The following is a 21,445-nucleotide window of genomic DNA, read 5'->3' as shown; positions in this document are numbered from 1 at the left end:
AGATGATTCTATTGATTTTACAATGACATTGTTTTTTTAGTATATTATGAATAAGTACCTACCTATTTGATAAATTGTCAATAAAATGCTTCGATTTTCAACTTTGAAGGTGGTTTTGTTTACCAAATTGAATCTGGTTTGTATTTAAAGGTCAGTACTAAAAATTCAAAGTTTTTTTTTTTTTACAATCGAGGAAAATAAACAAAAAAATAAAGAAAAACAGAAATTTTTACGCTAAAAAAATGTTGACTAAATTGATTTCTTTATTTTGTTATGATTCAAAAAAGTGGTCCATACTGACCATACTTCATTTTATCATAGTTCGTGATAACTTATCTTCTATACCACGTTATGACCGGAGATTAAATAAGGTTAGGTTGGTTGTTGTTTTATTTAATTTGTGATACGATCGCAGATAAAGATAATAAACTATATTATTTTTATATGTGACTATGATAGTGAATTAAATAGTACATCACACTTGTAGCAATACTTGTAGTAAATAGTAATAATAGTTCATAATATCTATTATCTATAAACCTTGGGTTTAGGTAGCCGTTAGGTTTTCTCTGTTCTCATGACATTAGTGTACAATAAACGGCTGTATCTTTTAGTTGATGCTAGATGATTTTCAATTTTTTTTTCTTTATAAATTGAATCATTCCCGTAAACTAATAATTCATATTATATCTCATAATGCCACAAACATCTAAAAAGAAAATGGAAATATATGTATCTATGTTGAAGAAGGACATGAATATTGAAGCTAGCTCTAGTCCAACTACGGTAATATAAATTTTTAAAATACCATTATTATCGTTAAATATAATTTATTCTGATTAAATATTATTTTAATCATTTACAAGCTTTTATAAGTAGTTTATTATTTAAAATGTTCGTATATTAAATACAATTGCAAATTATTTAAACTAACTGTTGAATTTATTTCATAGGTTCTAATTTTTGCTACTCCAAACTATAGAGAATCTTTAATTGTTTTCAAATTGTTATCTTTAATAGCTGATAATGATGAGGATTCTTAGGTAAAATTGATTAAGAATTAAACAAATGTAACGTTTATTAATTGAAAGTTTATATTAATACCTATTTCTCAGTAACATTTATTGTTTTAAGCAGTTCATGCTTCAAATATTAAGCCAAATGTTTAGTACTTATCCAATAAAGCAATAAGTATCCATTTCATTTGATTTTCACTAAATATTAAAAATAAATAATCATTGCTTAATATAAATTTATCCATATTAAAAACGCCGTGATAAGATTAACCTAAGCTCAGAAGAAATGATTCAATTATTGTTGTAAGTTCTGATGGATAAAAGTACTTAAATTCATCTAATAACTTTTTGCACTCTCACTAGTCTTATTATTCCCATCATCAGATATTACAGTCGGTTGTAAAATACAACTAATTAAATCACTTTTTTCATTAAGATTTACTTATATTGTTTTCATTTATGTAACAACATTGACATAAAACTATATATTGTATACTATATTATACTATTTAAATATTTCATGTATTTTATATCATGCTCAGTATCTTATATTGCTATGAATAAAACAATCAACAGCATTTTTTTAAAACAATTTCAAATTTTAGTACAAGACTCTTATGACTATGAAACTTGTGGAATATCCAACCTTTATTAATTTATTGTATCCATCTCTGGGTTGGTTGATAAATTTAAATAATTAAATTGATTGATTTTTAAAATTAAAAAATAATTATTCACTATTAATTATTTTGTTTTAGAATTTAATGGTATGCAATTGTGGATTGGTGAATGGTCTAAGTAGAAAGGATTTATTGCAAGTTTTTAATCAATATGGTCAAATAGAGCATATAATAATGATACCTTATAAATCATATTGTTTTATTTCTTTTACTGAAATAGAGGAAGCAATAAGTGCATGGAACAAAGTGAATGGAAAATTCAATGGTCTTTCTGATGAACATAAAATGTTTTATTTAATTTATACTGTTTCAAGTAATGTTTATTAGTATATTTAAGACAAAATGATTTTATGTAATTAAAATTTTCCATCACAGTTCCACAATCATTAGAATTGCCAATTACATTCCCCCCTGGATTAGAAATTATTGACAATTTCATTACAGAAGAAGAAGAAAATTTTCTGTTAGAATATTTGAACGAACATTGGTCCGGGTCAAGTAAAATTTTTATTAATTTAAATTCTGTAAATGATAATATAATTAAGTTAAATTTCTAGGTTCAATGAAGCATCGTCAAGTGAAACATTATGGATTTGAATTTAATTATGATTTCAACAATGTTCGATATGATACATGTGATCCAATTCCTAAAGAATTTGAATTTATCTTAAATGCTATTTATTTGCGTTTAAATTGGCGCCCTAATCAAATAACTATTAACAAATATTTACCTGGACAAGGTAACAATATTCAAAAGCTTTGATTAAGTACTAAAAATTCTGTATAATATTTTGTATAAAAATTTAAAATAAGTTTTAATAATTTTCAACTTTTAATACTTAAAATAATTGTTTGTCTGTATATTGGTTCTCTTATGTGAAGTAAAATATCTGAAACTTGGTATCTTTTAGATTTTTTTGTATGTATTATTACTACAATGTAATGTAAAAAAGTTTACAAAGTATTCACATTTTTAAATCCTTTTAGCTACAACATTAAGTAACTAATATATATAATAAATCATAAGTTGCAAGTTATCTAGTGTATTTTCGTATAAGTAATAAAAACTTCTAATAAGAGTATTAAGTGAGTATAGTTTTGCTCATTTACTCAAAACTTTTATGTTAATTCATGATAATAAATTGTGAGAAATTTTAGATTTTAACCCTTAGCAGTTATTTTATTATTTTTCAGTAAAGAACCACTTATTTGGTTTTATGTGTACTCCTATTTTTTTGGGCTTCGGCAAACTATAGTATACACTAGTTTTCATATAATTATTATATATTTCTTAATTTTTCAGGAATTCCAAATCACATTGATAACATTACAGTATTTGATGAATATATTTTGTCTCTATCATTGAATTCTGATATTGTTATGGAATTCAGAAAAGACTTACTCAAGCAGAACGGAATTTTTATAAAAGCAAAATCTCTTTTAATTATGTCTGGTGAATCAAGGTATGAATGGACTCATGGCATAACACCCAGAAAAATTGATATGATTAATACAGTAGATGGTCCTGATGTTGTTTATCGTGGAACTAGGTTTTCTATAACGTTTAGAAGAGCGATACAAATTATTGAAAATATTCAAGTAAATAAAATAGTAAATATTACTAAACAATAGTTTCTATAACCTTGATTGCTACTTGTTTATAATCTTTAATATTTCAGAGACAATATTAATTTTTTAATACGTAATAATTTATTAGAATAAATGTATTATATGAACTTTTATAAATGTATAATTTAATTTTCAATTAATTATTTTATTACTGTTTATAGGTTACAAAAGATTTGTATGAAATATTAGGTTGTGATAAAACCACATCTTTTGAGACATTAAAGGATAATTATAAAAAAAGACTTTTTAAAGTTCATCCTGATAAAAGTATTTTGTCATCATCATCAGCTGCTTGTGCTGAATTGAATAAAGCATGGAGTATTCTGAAAGATCCCGATTTAAAAAAAAAATATGATGAGCAAATTGAACAAAGTGATATTAATACAGAAGTAACAATCTATGATTATCTAAATATTAGTGATTTAGAAAATAACGAAATAGAAGATACATTTTCCTACAGATGCCGTTGTGGAGGCCAGTTTTTAGTGCCTAAGTCAATGGTTATTACTGTTGATCAGACAGAACCTTTATTATTTCCATGTGATGATTGTTCTTTATTTATTGAAGTCATGTTACCAAACACTAATGTTTCTAAATAAAAAAGTATCAACAATGAATTAATGAATTGGGATAAAATATGTGTGTATATTTTTGTATAATATGTATAATGTCAATTTACTTGTCTTTAAAAATAATATTAGTATTTAAAACAACTAAATCATTTTTGTTTTTGTTGGTTTAATCTTAGCTGTACTCTGTACAACTATTGGAAATTCTAAATTATTTTTGTCTAATGTTATTGTGCGATTAAATTAAACCTGTTTGCCTTGATGCTTTAAAGTTTATAAAAAATATAAAATAAAATTGCAGAATTAAAAATAAATATTTTACTAATTTATCAACATAATAATAATTATTTTTTATACTTGTCTTTAAATATTACTCACTTAAAGCAAAATAACACAATTTAGCCAAATCTTTGAACTTTAAATTTTCAAGTTAAATAAACATGTTAAAAAAAGTGTACAAATTGTAGAGGAAAAAATTAGAGAGGATGTATATATTCATTCTACTTCCTTAGAGTTGCCCAGATCTTTAGCAATGTTCTCTACTTATATAAATTATTTTTTAGATGAACTTCTATTTATTCATTTTAAAGACTACCTATCTTATTTTTTTCTAATTAAGAAGTCAGTAAAATATACAGCACACTTTGTTCTATAATTAATTTTGGTTCATTTTTTACACTAAAATTATAGATAACTACTAGTTTATAATGGTTTAAAAATTAAAATTTGTTTTCCGTTATTAACTTAATCACATTTGAAATTGGAATATTTACTAATTTTACAAATTACAAACATGAATAAATAGTATATATATTAATATATTTTAATAAGATGTTGAATATAATATTTTTTCAAGCCTCAATTCTTAAATTGTTCAAAAGCTATAAACTAAATTGAAATTTATGTTATAATATTTTTTTTGTGTTCAGAGTGGTCAGACCACTTTTGTTGATTTTATAGTTATTAATATAAACTTAGTTCAGCAGAGATGGCAATACGTTTTGCAAGGCCCTGAGCAAAACTTATTTAACCAATAACCCTAAGACATAGATGTAGTTAAAAACATGAGGTTCTTGAATACGCGAGGCCCTGTGGTTCAGACGAAAACGCCTTGCAGTAGCCTACTTGCGTAATCTATTACCGTCATTTAGACTCTATGTGCCTCGCATAATACATGATATTATTAAATTCTATTTATATTACACTTTCATCTACATAATTGTCATAACTATTTCTAAATCATTGGGCCGTCTTATCTCTTTGCTGCACAATGAGTTGCATACGTCCCGCCGTGCACATTGTAATGACAACGCGTTTCACCGCGGGTCGCGGACAAACGACATGATTCTCGTTCAAAAATTGTTATATTGGTTCATTTGGTTCCTATTATATTTTCGATGATAATTAATAAAATTTTTATCATCAACCATATTCCGGAAGCGTTGAATGTTGACTTCTCTGTTTCGAGTGATCCCACATTTTCGGCAAAGCTGGAATCTGGTCATGACTCGTAACGTCTACGTTATCCTCTTTCTCGTCTTTATGTTTTGGCGGAAGTTGTATCTTCTCGTAGCACTCTTAGCGGTGCGAACATTACTGCGTGCTCAGATATTTATCGACCATCTATACGTCGTATTTATCAAAAATACACTAATAAAGTCCGTGCTGCAGTCATATTCATATTGTAACGTATCTATAGCAGGTGCTCGATGCTTCTTTATCTAGGCTCACCACACCAGAGCCAGACATTAGTCTTGCTGCACTAGTTCCCTTGACGGTGTTTCAACCTGTGCTCAATGTGCCTGTTGTGTTTGAAGTTTACCGTGTACTTGGTCGTCATGTTGGGCTTGAATGTCCTCTCTTCTAATACCTTTTGCTCGCAGTTTCCGATCAATATCGTGCAGCGTTTGCGAATGGTGTTCCAAACAGTGAGCCTGCTTAGCCGATTTTAATAGGTAGAAAGTTCTCGTTTTTTTCCCCCTCTTAGTCGACTGTAACAAGCGATGTCGTAATTAACGACTCCCACACGGATCCAGCCCCAGTTGTCCAGTATATACTAATTATACCATAGGCTGTCTCGATGGTACAGTTTGACTGTCGCTTTGTACGGCGACACAAATATATACGCTGTCCGTGGTGAACAACATGCTTCGTTTTCCAATCGTTCGACGTTAGAGACTAGAGTCGTGGACGAACAGCCGTTCATTCACTATCCGCTTCCACCATAGGCGTGCGCAGACTTTAATTTCCGGTCCAGCCTGGAAGAATTAATGCCCCAACAATTGAACAGTGCCCCTAATTTTTTTTGACACATTAACATACTGTAATATAATATATTACAACATAATTGTAATAATTGTAAATTTAAAATTGTTTATATGTATATACCTATGCAAATAGAATCAAGTTGTATCTGCGATGTGCATACGACATTAATGTGCTAGGCATAAGTACTTGTATATTTTTTAAGTTAAAAATAAAATTACGTATTATATTAATACATACTAATGCATTTTTTATATCTAATTATAATACATATAAACTTAGTAGGTAATATAAAAATGTGTAATTATGTAATAATTGATAAATTAATTTTCTTATTTCCCATAGGCGACAGGCCATTGTCTATACTATGGAGTTTAGACTCTTTAGTACTTCTTCAGTCATACTAGGTACATATTTTGGCATTTAATGCACAATGTTTTAGTCAGATAAATAAATCAATAAAAATGATGTGGTTGTACACAAATATTTTTATTTTATTTCACTATTACGACAAATACAATTTTCATGATCTCCACGAATATAATGATAAAGTCAAATATAATATACACAAATTTGAAATTTTACTGTGCCCCTAAAAAGATTCCAGTCGAGCCGGGGCAAGTCCGGCTCGCCCCGTGCGCACGCCTATGGCTTTCACCGCTATCGTTTTTGTATTTAGTGGCAAAATACCGCACCACCCGTAAATATGACCATTGACGCAGTTCTTCATGACGGTCATGTGCTGCGTGAGTGCGTGACCATGTTCTATACAAGGAAGTTGCAATTATTTTCATCGTACAGTCACGGCGCAGCGGCTTATAGTAGACACTTCTTTAACTTCGTCTTTGATGCGCACCAACAAATCGGAATCTGTGCAGAACTCGTGCAAATTGACCCGAAACGTCACCGTTGTCGTGTTTTCGGACCGGTTGCGTACAAAAGATTCTTCGAGCGGGATTCGTGCGCACACTTGCTCGACGAATGGTCCGTGCTGCCGTAACGGCATACGGCTTTTGCGTACGAAGATCCCGACAGAGGATCGCTCTTTTATAGTCGTATCGGATTAGATATTCGATATAGTAGACAACCGTTACGTAAAAGAAACATAAAAATTCGGTGGGTTATATTTTCACCTATTCATCACTTGAAATTTCAAAGAGTTAATAACGGTCACGATGCCCTATCACTTTTCTATATGGTTAGAGTGGTTAGATATAGCGCTACCGTTTTCTATTTTTGTTTGAGTTTAACAAGGTTACCGGCCGCAACCAAAATATAATATCTTTTCGATACACCGTAATATCTGTATTTCTCCGTAGTATTTGGTTTTTAGTTCAAAGAAATCAAAGTTCACCTATAGATAATCGTGGTTCCATGACAATTAATCATCGTAGTTTACAGTATGAAAAGAGTCAGAGTGACGTGTACACATAACATACTTGGGAAAAAATTCACTTTAGTTGCCACGCATATTTTTTCCGTTTTTGATTAATTCGTCTTCGTTCTATATTTATAACAATGTCGTTATTTTATAATTATCTTATTATTATTATGTGCATAGGCGTAACTAGTCCTTTAAGTTAGAGTGGGGGGGGGGAGGTGGGATTCTTAAAAATATTTTATAGCAAATTTTTAGTAGGTCGTTCAATACGCCTACCGACTTCAGTTGTGAAGAATTGGATATGATATTACATATTTGCACTAGGTGGTAGGAAATTTAAAATAACACTGGAAGAGATTCGAAACAGAATGTTTTTCATGCTAAAAAAGACTCATCAATTTTATTTCACTGCAGGTAAGTAGCTACTGCGAATAATAGGTAAGTAATAATAATATTGACCAATCTAATAAAGTATATTCTGAAAAAAGTTGAGATTTCTCTTCGTTTTGTTTTGTAATCTATTTTATAAGATATAGTTCATATTATAGTCATAATATATAGTATTATAGTTGGTCGGTGTATGATGATCTCGGGACGTCAAATCCTCACTATACATTTAATATGTTATTTCGTAGGGGTTCCGCCCTAGTGTCTCTACACCCTTAATTAGAACAAAGAAAAATCTCAAGAATTTAAAATTAAGGTCATTATTTTCATTAAGTATATTATTTAAGAATTTCAAAAATCAGACTTTGAATACATTTATTACTAAAGGGAAAAATGGCTGTGAACATACATGATATCACTCTGTATATACCTATTTATTTTATTTTAATCTATTGTATTACCTATTATATATTCGATCAAGTAAAAAATATATAAAACTAGCTGATTAAACCGGTTTCGTTATTGCGTTAAAAATCGATTCGTATATAAATTGGTTTTTTCATTATAATTAAACTATTTAAAGCCTAGCCATGTAATATATAATCATTTTTATAACTTAACTTAATTTATGATATTTATAACTGAAATGACAAATAAAATGAAATTGGAAATAATAAGAGTGATGTACTCGTAGGAGTATTTGGAACAACTTTTTATAAAAAAAATCGTTAAATTAATTAAATGACATCACGCTAAAATCCCGTAATCTTTAAATACAACCCTTCCACCAGACAAAAAAAAAATAAAAAATCGGGCGACGTGGTGACTCTTAGAAAAGTATTTGGAAAATCTCTGTGAAAAAAAATAGATCATTATAAAAAAGGGCAGTTTTTTATATTTATATAAAAGATAATGCGATTTATATCAAAAGAACCGATGCTCAAAAATTGTTTCTCATTTCTAATAATTGTAAATTTTAGTTTATAAACTGTTATTATTATTATATTATTTTGTTACACGCCTGAAGAAATATACAGTTTATTGTCATAACGCTCTATCTTTGTGGCGAAAATATGAACTAGTTAACCGCAATAAATGAAGATTTATAATCATTTAAAGGAGTAGGGTGACTTGGGATAGGCGATAGCTAACTGGTATAATTTAAATCGTGGTCTTAGAATTAATAGGCGTTTTACTGATTAAGATTATGATTATTTTTATACATAAATATATATACATACATACATATTAGATACCTATACATACTTTATTAGAAAGAAAATTATAAAATATAGTTATTAAACATAGTATTTAAATGATAAAATATTCTCCACTTAAGTCCTAATTCTGCATGACCAACTACCCTACCAACCCCTCTACAACTGATAAGTCCTATAAATCTTGCCAATCTTGGCAGCTCGCGAGTTCCGGGACCAACTGTTAAATGTCTCTAAATAACCCTAATGTAGTAAATTCTAACGTTGTTTGTATTTATAATCTGTCACTATAAATAACATGCTATCAATGTTAGCACAATAGATAGACATAACAAAATATAGTGCAGTTATAATGTTAATGTAAGGTACTATAGGCATCATCTGACATCTATTATGTAAAATTGTAAATATGTAATACACATGTCTTAGCCCTTATAGGCTTTATAAAGGTTGTATAATCATGTTGTTCTAATACTTATATATATATATATATTACCAAAATTTTCCTATTATTAAAATGTACCTATATATTAGAACACTTAAGTTATTAAAAAACAAATACATATTTAAAGTAGTTAGGTATCTATATAATATTTATAAGATAAGTATTAATCTAATTATAATGTTTGTCTCTTATTAGTCTTATAATATACAATGCCACAAAGAAATTAGGTTTTTATTTAAAATAATTACATTAATTTAACTATTTTGAAAACGTTGACATGTGGATACTAATAGTAAATCCTTTGACTTGGTATAATAGGTAGCTTATACTGTTATATTAAGTATTCAATCGATAGTACCTAAGTAAGATAAGTAATGGAAATACTGAAATATAACAATTTATTATTTTAATAGAAATCAACAATATTATTCTTTACTGTTCACTAAAACAATATATCATTTCTTATTTTACTCTTTATTTTTGGAATTTTCCTTGTCTGATATAATCGTGTAGTATATAATATGATTTTTATTTTATATACCTAACCTTTGGTTACATCCTTCTTAAACGCAATATCATTACGATAATCTATTACCTACCTTGTAGTACTTTAACTTTAAATCCAACACGAACCTATTGCTCGTACTATATAACAAATCAAATTATTCTATAAATGGAACACGAGTGTGTTTTTGGCAATCTATTACCATACATGCGTATCAAAAATGGAGTTAGACATGCGAACATTCTGTGGTTCTCAGTCAATTCCAAATTGCTAGTGTCGGAATAATATCAACAGTTGACCCAGTTTATTAGATGTGTTGCCTTTTATTTTGGACTATTTAAATGTTAAATTTGTAAAAATATAAAATATTTATAGTAGCAAAATATGGTTATTTTTACTACGGAATTTTATGAAATAAATTAGTGTAGTAAATATATATTTATTGCGTAATTTTTTTTTTGTTTTCAAACGTTTATTTAAACTTTAGATAATTAGAATATAAATATAATTTATAAAGTGTTTCAATTACAAAACAAAATATGGCTGATGTAAACAAGATACTGAAACTCGATAGAGTGTATACAAATTTGGATTATTTGAAAATAACGTTACCCAGTGATCCAGATTGGCAGTTGAGTACTTATAAAAAATTAGTAGAAAAACAAAGAGACATGAGCAAGCAAGAAAATATGTAAGTATTATTTATTATCGATATAGTTTAGTAGTTAATTTAATGTTGATGTACCATACTACCATGTACAATCATAATGTATTATTGATGTTATTTTCTAAATTTATATAGTAATCAGTTTATTACACATTGCTTATTATCGAAAAAGTATATTTATTTTATTTATGTTACAAAGTATTTTTATTTGAATACATTTGTGTATTCGATCATGTTTTGTTTTAAATGTTTCAATTGATTATTTAATCTATTGTACCATTTGTACCTATACTTATAATACATAGATATTTCTTTATAGTTATTAAATGGAACCTTATCCTAATGATAGATTAGGTAGTAGAATATACAATTGTCAATTAATATTCTCTGTTAAAATCATACCATATTTATTAGAAGAAAAATATAAGTAATAGATAATTGTTTTTAATGTTAACTGAATATCTTATGATTAGCAATTACATAATACATAGAAAACAAAATTATACGTAATAGATTATATAGAATTTAATAAGTATTTATAAAATAAAAAATATATATTTTAATAATTATGATTTACTTAAAATTATATCTTACGAAGAGTTGTAAATTATATTTATGTATAGATTGTCTTCTTAGCATTTCTTTATAGAAGTAATTCTTGCTAACAAATTAGTCAGTGTTGATTATTTTTGATAGTTGATATATTTAAAAACTTGATTTAATTTTTTATATATTTTGCAAATAATTTAAATACTGAAGCATTACTTGATGATTTTCACTTTTATGTAGTATTTTTTTTAGAAAAAAAAAGGTTAAGAAAGGTTATTATAATAATTTTATATGTTAGTATTAAAATGCCAATAATTTACTTAAGTTACTATGTATATTATATTTACATATAATTATTAGGGTAGATGATCCAGTTTCAATGGCGTCGTCCTTAAAAGTTGGGTATTTATTCGAAACTGCGTTTCATACATCGCCAAAAGAAACTGACGAATTATTGGATGAGGATTACGTATTGGAATTTGAAAAGGAAATAGTTGAGGAGTTCGACCGTAATACTGAGCTCTGGACAAATCGTGAGGTGGTGCTTGCGGCTAAAGTTCTAAGTGCAAAAAATCCTAAGAAACATGGTATAAAATTTGCTTCTGATAACCAGATGAGGAGAGTGTATGACATAATATTTGAAGTATTTAGATGTAAGTTTATAACTATACATTTTTGTATTATCTGCCATATGAATAAAAAAAAAAAATGAATCAATTCGATTATCATAAACAATCAATAAAATATATCTATTTTCAAAATAAACAAATAACATAAAAAAAACGTAATAAAACTTACGAGAAAAGTTTTTAAAATTATAGATAATATAAAAAAATATTAATTATTAGGTCTTATTCTTATTTTTAGATAGAACGATTATCAACGACATTTTAAATAATATTGATTTTGAAAACATCTATCCAAATGTAAGATTGTATTTTTCTATTCTTAATTTTGACACACTTGTTAATTTATTTTAATTTTAAAAAGTACTCTAAGATGACACTTCTTGTATGGCTGATGTCTTTTGATTATTACCGGAATAAATTTAAACCAAGAAAATTAGACGAAAAAGAGATATTGAGTTTCAAGACATTAAAATTGATTGAAATAGCTGACATTTTAAAAGAGATAAAAATTCAATTAGCTGCATCTTTTTCGAAATTTCGAATAAAACATTGTGCTTTATCACTGTCTGATATGCTGCCGAGACATTTACGTAATGAGCGATTCAAAAAATCTTCAGAAACCGTAATTAGTTGTTGGATAAACACATTCTTGACCAGGTGACTTAAATATTTAATTAATAATAATATACCTATATATATTATGATTCATATTTTTGTATTTATACTTATTTATTTTTACTTAAAGCACAGAGAACGTTTTAACTGTATTAAGTGAATTAGGACTAACTCAAATGAAGAATTTTGAAGATTTAATTCCCGAAACATTTAAAATGGATCATTTATTGCCTTATTTTATACATATTTATCCAAAAGAAAAATCGGAGTTTTTAAAAAAAATACCACTGTTCCAGAAACATTTATTGATTTTGCAGGTATTTATTAATATTATATTATATAATAAAATACAAATTAATAATTCATTCTTAAAAACGTCGAGTAAAAGAATCGTTTGCTGTATAGATAGTTTAAATATATTTTTATTTATTTGCGTTATTTACTTATAAAATAAAACGATCCTATAATAATATAGGACATAGGTACAACTCAATAATATTTAATTACCCATCTACTTCTGCAGCCTGCATTTCCATGTTTATAAATACATTATTAATAGATACATTAGAGTTTATTATTCATTATGTTTAAGTATTTACATGCCTTTTATTCAAAATGCATTTTGCTAAGATAACATTAATTTAATTTATTGTCTAGAAATAATTCATTACAAATTAAATCATTATATATATATAAAAAAAAAATAATGTTTTGTAATTATTCGTATATAAATGTATAATATATAATGTATACATTTATTTTTAGTTTATTGTATATTTAATATTCGGAATATAAGTTCTTAGTTATATAATAGATCCTATAAGTATATTTAGAAAATATAATGTATATACTAATATGATAAAAGTTAAGCTATAAATCAAAAAAATATTTATCAGGTGTAAAGTGTAATGTTATAAACTTATAACTTTATTTAGATTTAAAATTAATTTGTCGGACAATTTAATATTAATTATTACATGGTATTTTTAAAATGATAAAAGATTAATCAATGTTATAATACATAAGAATATAGGATACACCTCTAATATATTACACATCACATATATATTCTCAAAAAGGCATAATCTTCAAATAAAATGTTTTAAAATATTAATGGTTATTATATAATGTAAATTGCGATAACGTGATTTTATTTATAGGAAGATAATTAATTTCAATCAGCGTGGTAATTTTGATTTAAATATTAAAATATAATAAAGTTAATAATTAAATAGTTATAATAAAAATACGATTTACTATTCAAAATTAAACAAATCAAGTATTGATTTTAGTTTTTTCAAACGTCTTGTTATACTTTGCCTGCAAAATATGTTAATGTATAAATAATAAATACCAAATATTTATCTATTACCTATACTATTTACTATTCAGATAAGCCGAGTAGTGTGAGAAATAAATTAGACTCGTGGAATGTACCTATATAGAACGTAATTGATTATTTTCCGATTAATTCATCTTATCTAGGTTTCAATTGTTTATAATGTATAGACATTAAACAATTGGTTACACGTCTGCAAACTTTTTAATTATAAATATATCACTTTAAAATATGCAATTAAAAAATACAAAGGGTTACCATTTAAAACAAAGAAAATCTGTCATGAATACTCCGGAGATAAAAAGTTTCTAAAAGATTTTTAAAATAGCAGTGTAATAAATATAAATGTATACTGTAAAAATGAGAATATTAAATTCGAATATCACCCAGTATATAATTTGTATTCTTTGTTGCCGTTTATATAACCTTAATAATACTTAATGATTTGGTCATTAACCTATTTTTATCAGAAGTCACTAATCAGCAGTGTACTTTGTTTTTGAAAAAAATTATTAGTTTTATAATCTCACTATTATTATATTATCAGAATAGTTATTTTCTACTCGAATAAAGCATAATTAAAATTCACTCTTGTTTGAGGAATAAAGAATAATAGTTCTCAGCAAAAACGTATAGATCGCAAATTTGAAGTAATTATATCACACTTTGATAAAAACAATTACTTCAAAAATTATGATTATATGGATTAATATGGATTTACATACATATACATTTGTAAATTTCGGAGTACTCAAATTGTTTTGAGGATCTCAATTAGTTCAGAGAAGAACAACGTATTGGTAAAAAGTTTTTACTATAAATTATATAATACAAATAGGTTATTTTTATTCATGTATAAAATATCATATGACTTCGAAATTTAGGATAAATAAAATCGATTGATGTACATAGTTAATAATACATTGTATTATTTACAATTGTCATTAATGTTTCCATATAATATATTTACATAATTTATCTATCGTTATTTAAAAAATATACACTCGTAAAATAAAAGCAACTATAAATAATGAAATAAAATATATTATATAGTATAAAAGAAAAATAATTTTTTACAAACTATGTTGACATTTTGAAAAACAAAATATTCTGTTTGCATCAAAGTTGACATGTATAATATTTCAGCAAAAATAATTCCACTTATCCGTTGAGTTTAAGTGACAAAAAAAAAAAAAAAAAACACGATATTTCTAACAAACGACGACTATAGTATTTTCGGAAAAACGCACCCGTCGCCGACTAAACGCGGTACGAGTCCTTCTCCTGCTACGGCGCACGACTTTTATATTATAATATTGTGTACCTATGTAACGTTCTACGCATTCGACGTAAGCGACGAGTCGTGTAAACATATTGTGCAGGTGTGTTCGACTCGAATTTATAAAAACCTACTTGTCACCATTCACCAACCTCCTCCTCGTCCTTCTCTGCCACCGACAGTGGTCGGACTTCTAAAACGCAGTGCGGGCGTTCAGACCAAATCGTCCGTCTTCCTGAGCTGAGCCTGTATGGCGGCGAACGTTTTGCCCTTGGTCTCGGGCAGCCACAGGAAGCAGCTGACTATGGACGTGAGACTGAACAGCGACGATATCAGATAGTTGCGGTACATGCCGCCGTCGTCGGCCAGCACGGGGTATATCTTGAGGGCCAGGAACGAGGCGACGGTCAGCGTGATGGTGTTGACCGCGTTGGCTATGGACCGGGTGTTGGACGGGAACAGTTCGCAGTTGATGGTGGACAGCAGCGAGCCGAGGCCGAGCGTGTGCGCCACGGACAGCCCGCCGACGGCCAACACGCACAGCCACCCGTAATCGGTGACGTCGTACGCGGTGCACCGGTCCACGTAAAAGTACGCGAATATGGCCGTGTCGAACGCGAAGCACGAGGCGCACGACACGATCATGAGCGGCCGGCGGCCCACCCGGTCGGCCAGCACGGTGGACGGTAGCGCGGAGAACAGCACCGAGCACGCGAACACCAGCGACAGCTTGTTGGCGTTGACGGCCACGTGCATTTCGGCGAACGTGATGGACGCGTACGATATGAGCGCGGTGACGCCGGCCATCACTCGGAACACGGACAGGCCCTGGACGATGATGAGCGCCTTGAGGCTCACCCAGTCGGTGAACAGCTCGGTGAAGGACGCGTTGCGCATCTCCTTGCATATGCATTCGACCACGGAATCCATCTCGTCGTCCACGGAACTGCCGGTGTCGTCGCCGCGCAGCCAGACCAGCGCCCGTTTGGCGTCGGCCAGCCGGTTCTTCATCACGTAAAAGTGCGGCGACTCGGGTATTGTGGCGAACATTGCGCAGAACACCACCGGGCCCGCCATCGCGGCGTACGTCAGATGCGTGTAGTCCAGGTACATGCCGGCCGCGTACACGTACAGTATGCCCACGTACATCATTATCTGGAACATCGTGCCCAGGGCGCCCCGGATCTTGGGCCCCGCGATCTCGCCAGCGTACACGGGCAGCACCGTGTACGCGCCGGCCGCCAGCAGGCCCTGCGCGAACCGCACGGCCAACAGCCCCTGAAACGTGTCGACGTACAGCAGGGCCACCCAAGTGGCCAGCGCCATCGGCCCGATGATCTGCAGGCTGGGCTTGCGGCCCCAGCGGTCGGCCAGCACGCCGAACGGCAACGACCCCAAGATCAAACCCCAGTCGATGACCGATACGAACCACGATGTCTCGTCCACCGTCATCGGTATCGGGCTGTCCGGTCCCAGCAGTTCCTCCATGATCGGAGACGTCCAGCCGAGTATTATGCCCACGTTCATTATGGACAGCGATCCTGCGCACAATTTAACAGTTACGTATTACCATGTGGTTATATTTTTATAATGATTACTATGATATTTTATTATATAATATATATTATTTATATACTCGACGTCTTGTCACGACGATATAATGTGCTGGCGATGAGTATTATGTGTGGGTATATTACAATATAGTTGAGTGTTTGGGTTCAAATTAATTCTAATACGTCCATATTACAACGAAAAAAACGTTTATTTAATTTATATGTTTTAAAATATTTGATCGTACATGTTTTTACAAGTTTGTTGATACATGTTATAATATATTTATAAATTAAAATACTTGTAATTCGAGTAGGTAATTGAACATAAGTGAAAATAAATATTAGATTAAATGACACAGGACATAAAATTTACGTGAATTGTTACACTTCGATGTGGGTTATCATTAGTGCCATCTAATAGAAGTAAACCTACGCGTTGTGGAATACGGTGCGTCGGTGTAGGACGCGGAATCCTTCGAATATTATATGCGAAATTAGCTTAAATTTTTAAAGATAGTCGCCAAACGGACAAACATTAGTTATCTACAGTATATACAAAACAAATTATGTATTACTTATATAAACGACATAATTTACATTCAATAAGTATCTATTGTACAAGACGATTCTTTTATCGTTGAATACTAATTATTTAAAAATGTATTAATGTTTTTGAAAGTATTTTTCTTAAATAATTTACAATTGAAATAATAAAACAGTTTTTATCGTTATAATTTTGTATATTTTTTACTTTTTGAATGACAAATAGATTTTTAAATTCATATTACGAAAAAAAATATTTTTCCTAGTATTTTGATACATAAAAATCGGAATTCGAACGAGCAGTTTTTGAGTTATAAGTATTTAAAGTTAAGTTTAGCGGAGTGGAATAGTATGAGAATACTCTGTAAAATTTTGGTTTACTACTCTGCTCGCCTAAACTTTAAATATTTATAACTTAAAAACAATAAAAGCTACTCAAAAAATTATTTTACTTCAAAAAATGAAATTAAAAATTCATGTTATTTAAAAAAGTAAAAACTTAAAGGAGTGATAGTTTTATTTGAGATATTAATTTGTAGTTTGGGGATAAATGGATAAAGAATTCTCAATCTGGGACCTGGGTTAGCCTTACGAGAGCTTTTTACTAACTAATTTTTCGGGTAAGTTTTTCATAGGTAAAAATTCTCGAGGTATTTATGTAGTGAATAGTTAGAATAATAATTTTATATTAATTTATGATCATAATGCGAATAGAAATTTAAAGTCATCTCTTTATACCTTCTTGTTTATGATTGTTGATTAATAGTTATCTAATTAGTGTGTATATAATAAGTGCTTTTTAAATATTTGATTTTAATTATAAAGATAATGAAAACATTTTATTGGTACCTACTAGGTATTATATAAAATAAAATGAGATTTTATTTAAATAAAAAAAAAAATGTATTTATTGTGGTGTAGTATGTATACGTACATATCATGATAAGCTTTAGATATTTTATATTTTAAACACAGAGTACGTACTTCTATAAATAAAACTAATAATTCATCAAACTATAAAATATTAAATTAGGTGACTGTAATTTTTCATATCAAAATTTTAATTGAATCTCATGTTTTTATTAAATATTATACAATGTACTTTATGCTTTTTGTAAATATTCGTTAACAATATAAATTGCCAATATTATTTACTTAAACTATAGGTACTTTTACTAGACTTTAGACTGAGTTTAGACTTTTTGTATAAAGTATATGTCATCATTTTCTTATCATAAGGTTATTCAAATAAATTACAATAGGTACCTACTCCTATTAAATGTGTATATTTGTTATTTTTATGTTTCTGTCTAAGACCTCTTAAGATTAACAATAAGCTATGTATACAGGTAAAAATACGTCTACTTTTGAAGTATTTGCATTTCTCATTCACTATAAATCTAATACGTAAATAATTCGAAGTTGCGTCAAAATACATAAAATAGATAAATTGATAATAAATTGATAAAATAGTAAGTAAGAGAACCGATCTGTTTAGCCTTGTTCAATTATTCTAGTTGTGTATAGGAACTAAAATAAAAGTTATAACACGCATTTAATAATAATTAATTTTGTAAGAGATTCATTTATGACCGATTTATCAATAAATCCGGCAGTTGTGAGTTAAATTACATAGATAAATATGCATTGTTTATTTTGATTACAGCTTTGCTTTTAAAGTGATGCTTTAGGATATAGGTACTCAGAAGTTATAGTTATATGATGTATTCACTTAAAAAAACCTATCTTATTACTTAATTATCAACTATCAAGAATTAAGTAGTTTAACTATGTTCGATTTAATCGATTAAAAAAGATATATTTTTCTTAGAGCTCGAATTAAAAAAAAAAATAATATTTTTTAAAGTAGTTCTGGAGTATGTAGGTTACAAAATTGAGGGTTCCAATCACAAATAGGTATTTGTTTATCTGGTTAGGCTATTCTTTAATATTTTAAAACTTAAAAAAATCGCTTTAATCAGTTTAAAATATGTAGTATTTTTTGAGGAAGTATTCATTTTTTTTTTTTTTGATTAAATTCTCAACTAACAATAACTAGGTAAATTTAATTAATTGGCTAATTTTATATCATATTGATTTGAAACTACTTAGGTTATCGTACTTAGGAAAGTTTCTAAATTCAAAACTGTTTCTTTTTCAATTTATTATCAGTTATCTATAATGCATAATGTGTCTAACTTGTCATCTATCGGGTAATAAATAATATAATGATATTATTTTTTATTTCAGTCAATTTTTAATAAAGGATAAAATAGAAAAAATATTGGATATTAATGTTTATCAAATATCGACATCTCATTCTACGCAAGAGAAAATAAGTTGTCCTACGCTTAAATATTTTCATAAATCTGAGAGGTGAATCGTCCGGTGACCCCTACCCATTTGTTATCCATTCGTTTGCAATTCAAAACATAATAAATTAATACAGTTAGAGATTTGATGTTTTCACCAACTATTTATTTAAAGTTACATAATCTGAAAATTATTTTAGTTTATTGGGCTATGTAAAGAATTTGAAAATCACTTTATTTAATAAATGTCTCATTAATTTTGTTATTAGTGACCTAAACTTATAATACGTTTCGATATAATATTATTAACCCTTGATAAAAGTATTAATAATATAATATTATAATATTTATGTAAAAAAAAAAATTGTAAATTTTTTAACTATAATTTATATATTTTAAACTAAAAAAATTAACATGAATTATAGGTTTTTGCACAATTTATAATTATCAAACATACAAACGTTGGATAATTCTGAATTTTAATATTCATTACTAGCAAAAAAAAAAAAAATAGTATATTACTGTAAAAATTATAGCTGCATAATGCAGATCTATATTATTCAAAATAGTCTAAAACTTAGATATTTAAAAAATGCTATTGAATTTTTATTAAATTTTTTTGTTATGGCTATGGTGATTTAAAAATTGAAAATATGTTTTTTAAAGCCACCCGAGTAAAATTATATTGTCTATCTAATAAGACGCAGCCTAACCAATTTCGACAGACATTAAGACAGTAGGTATGATTAATTCCAATGCAATTTGATTTTTTCTTACCTGCAGTTGCAGCCATAAATTGTCTCAAGATTCCTTTGTTTATCATTTTGTTTTTGTTCTTATTTTTTGAGATTAAAATCGATTACAAATTAAAAATAACTTGTGAACAATAACAATTGCTTATAGATAAATAATCGTCCAAGACCGTCGAACAAAATTAATGCGACTGTTATGGTCCTCTAGTAATAACGTTGTTCAATATTTAGTTATTTATTATTTTTTTTAAACATAATTGCCACACGCGTATGTGACTGTATTTAAAAAATGTTAGTCAGATCGACGGCTTGGACGAATGTAGAATACCGAGTGGCAACCGTAGGTCAGGCTCAGACACTTATCGAGACAGACTTCTTATCAGTTATCTTTGAACTTGCGAAAACCAACGAGTACTGACGACTATACAACATATAAAACATAAATCTGAACAATATAAAATAATCCCTTAATTAACGAATGTCACGTGTTATGTTATATACTATGATAATTTCATCTATTATACAGGCATTATAGCACTGAATGCATTAAATGTATGCAATCTACATAAATGTATATATGTACGTTATATATAAATATTTAAAATTTAATATTTCAGTAAGGTTTGGTTAATTTTAATCATCCATTAAAGATTTTATCTGATTTATGAAACACTTTTACACGCCTCTTATATTGTACAGTACTACAGTGCACAATAATATAGTATTTGTAGAGATTTTAATTTAATGCAAATTTATTTGAATATTATATGAATCAAATCTTATTTTCCAATAAATATAAATTTAACTATTTAACGTACGTATATTTGTTGCTTAAAATTGTAATATTAATATTAGTATTAATATTAATTAATGCGCTTAGAAGTATCAAAACTATAGTCAATAAATATATAAATAACCTACCACTATTAAAAGAATTTATATTATTTTTTACAAAATTTTTTAATTTGTCTTATTCATATAGTATTCGCGTTATGATTATCTGTAGTTAATTATTTTTATTTGAAAATTGTACTAGTATGAAAAAATAATACCTATATAAATGTAAAAAATAGAAAAATAGAAAATATTATTGCTTAGAAATTATTAACATTT

The 21,445-nt window shown here is 28.4% G+C and overlaps 2 protein-coding genes across 3 annotated transcripts; one reads left to right on the top strand and one right to left on the bottom strand.

Annotated features, from left to right (window-relative positions):
• The first annotated feature begins 456 nt into the window (after positions 1-456).
• On the top strand, positions 457-4,146 carry LOC113554697 (alkylated DNA repair protein alkB homolog 8-like). 2 transcript variants are annotated; one of them, XM_026958650.1, is made up of 7 exons: positions 457-786; positions 1,775-2,009; positions 2,072-2,194; positions 2,254-2,436; positions 3,000-3,295; positions 3,487-3,714; positions 3,786-3,965. In XM_026958650.1, the coding sequence occupies exons 1-7, from the start codon at positions 697-699 to the stop codon at positions 3,816-3,818; spliced, it is 1,188 nt and encodes a 395-aa protein (XP_026814451.1). In that variant the 5' UTR covers positions 457-696; the 3' UTR covers positions 3,819-3,965. The 2 variants fall into 2 exon arrangements, with proteins under 2 accessions (XP_026814451.1, XP_026814450.1); XM_026958649.1 differs by having other exon boundaries at positions 3,487-4,146.
• Positions 4,147-14,936: 10,790 nt separating this feature from the next.
• LOC113554696 (facilitated trehalose transporter Tret1-like) lies at positions 14,937-20,723 on the bottom strand. The gene is made up of 2 exons (XM_026958648.1): positions 20,358-20,723; positions 14,937-16,713 (listed from the first exon to the last, which is right to left on the bottom strand). The coding sequence occupies exons 1-2, from the start codon at positions 20,401-20,403 to the stop codon at positions 15,386-15,388; spliced, it is 1,374 nt and encodes a 457-aa protein (XP_026814449.1). The 5' UTR covers positions 20,404-20,723; the 3' UTR covers positions 14,937-15,385.
• Between the last annotated feature and the right edge of the window lie 722 nt (positions 20,724-21,445).

Source organism: Rhopalosiphum maidis, chromosome 2, assembly GCF_003676215.2.
Source record: "Rhopalosiphum maidis isolate BTI-1 chromosome 2, ASM367621v3, whole genome shotgun sequence".
NCBI classification, from domain to species: domain Eukaryota; kingdom Metazoa; phylum Arthropoda; class Insecta; order Hemiptera; family Aphididae; genus Rhopalosiphum; species Rhopalosiphum maidis.
The sequence above is the reverse complement of the archived record's forward strand: the minus strand, read 5'-3'. Positions and strand labels throughout refer to the sequence as shown.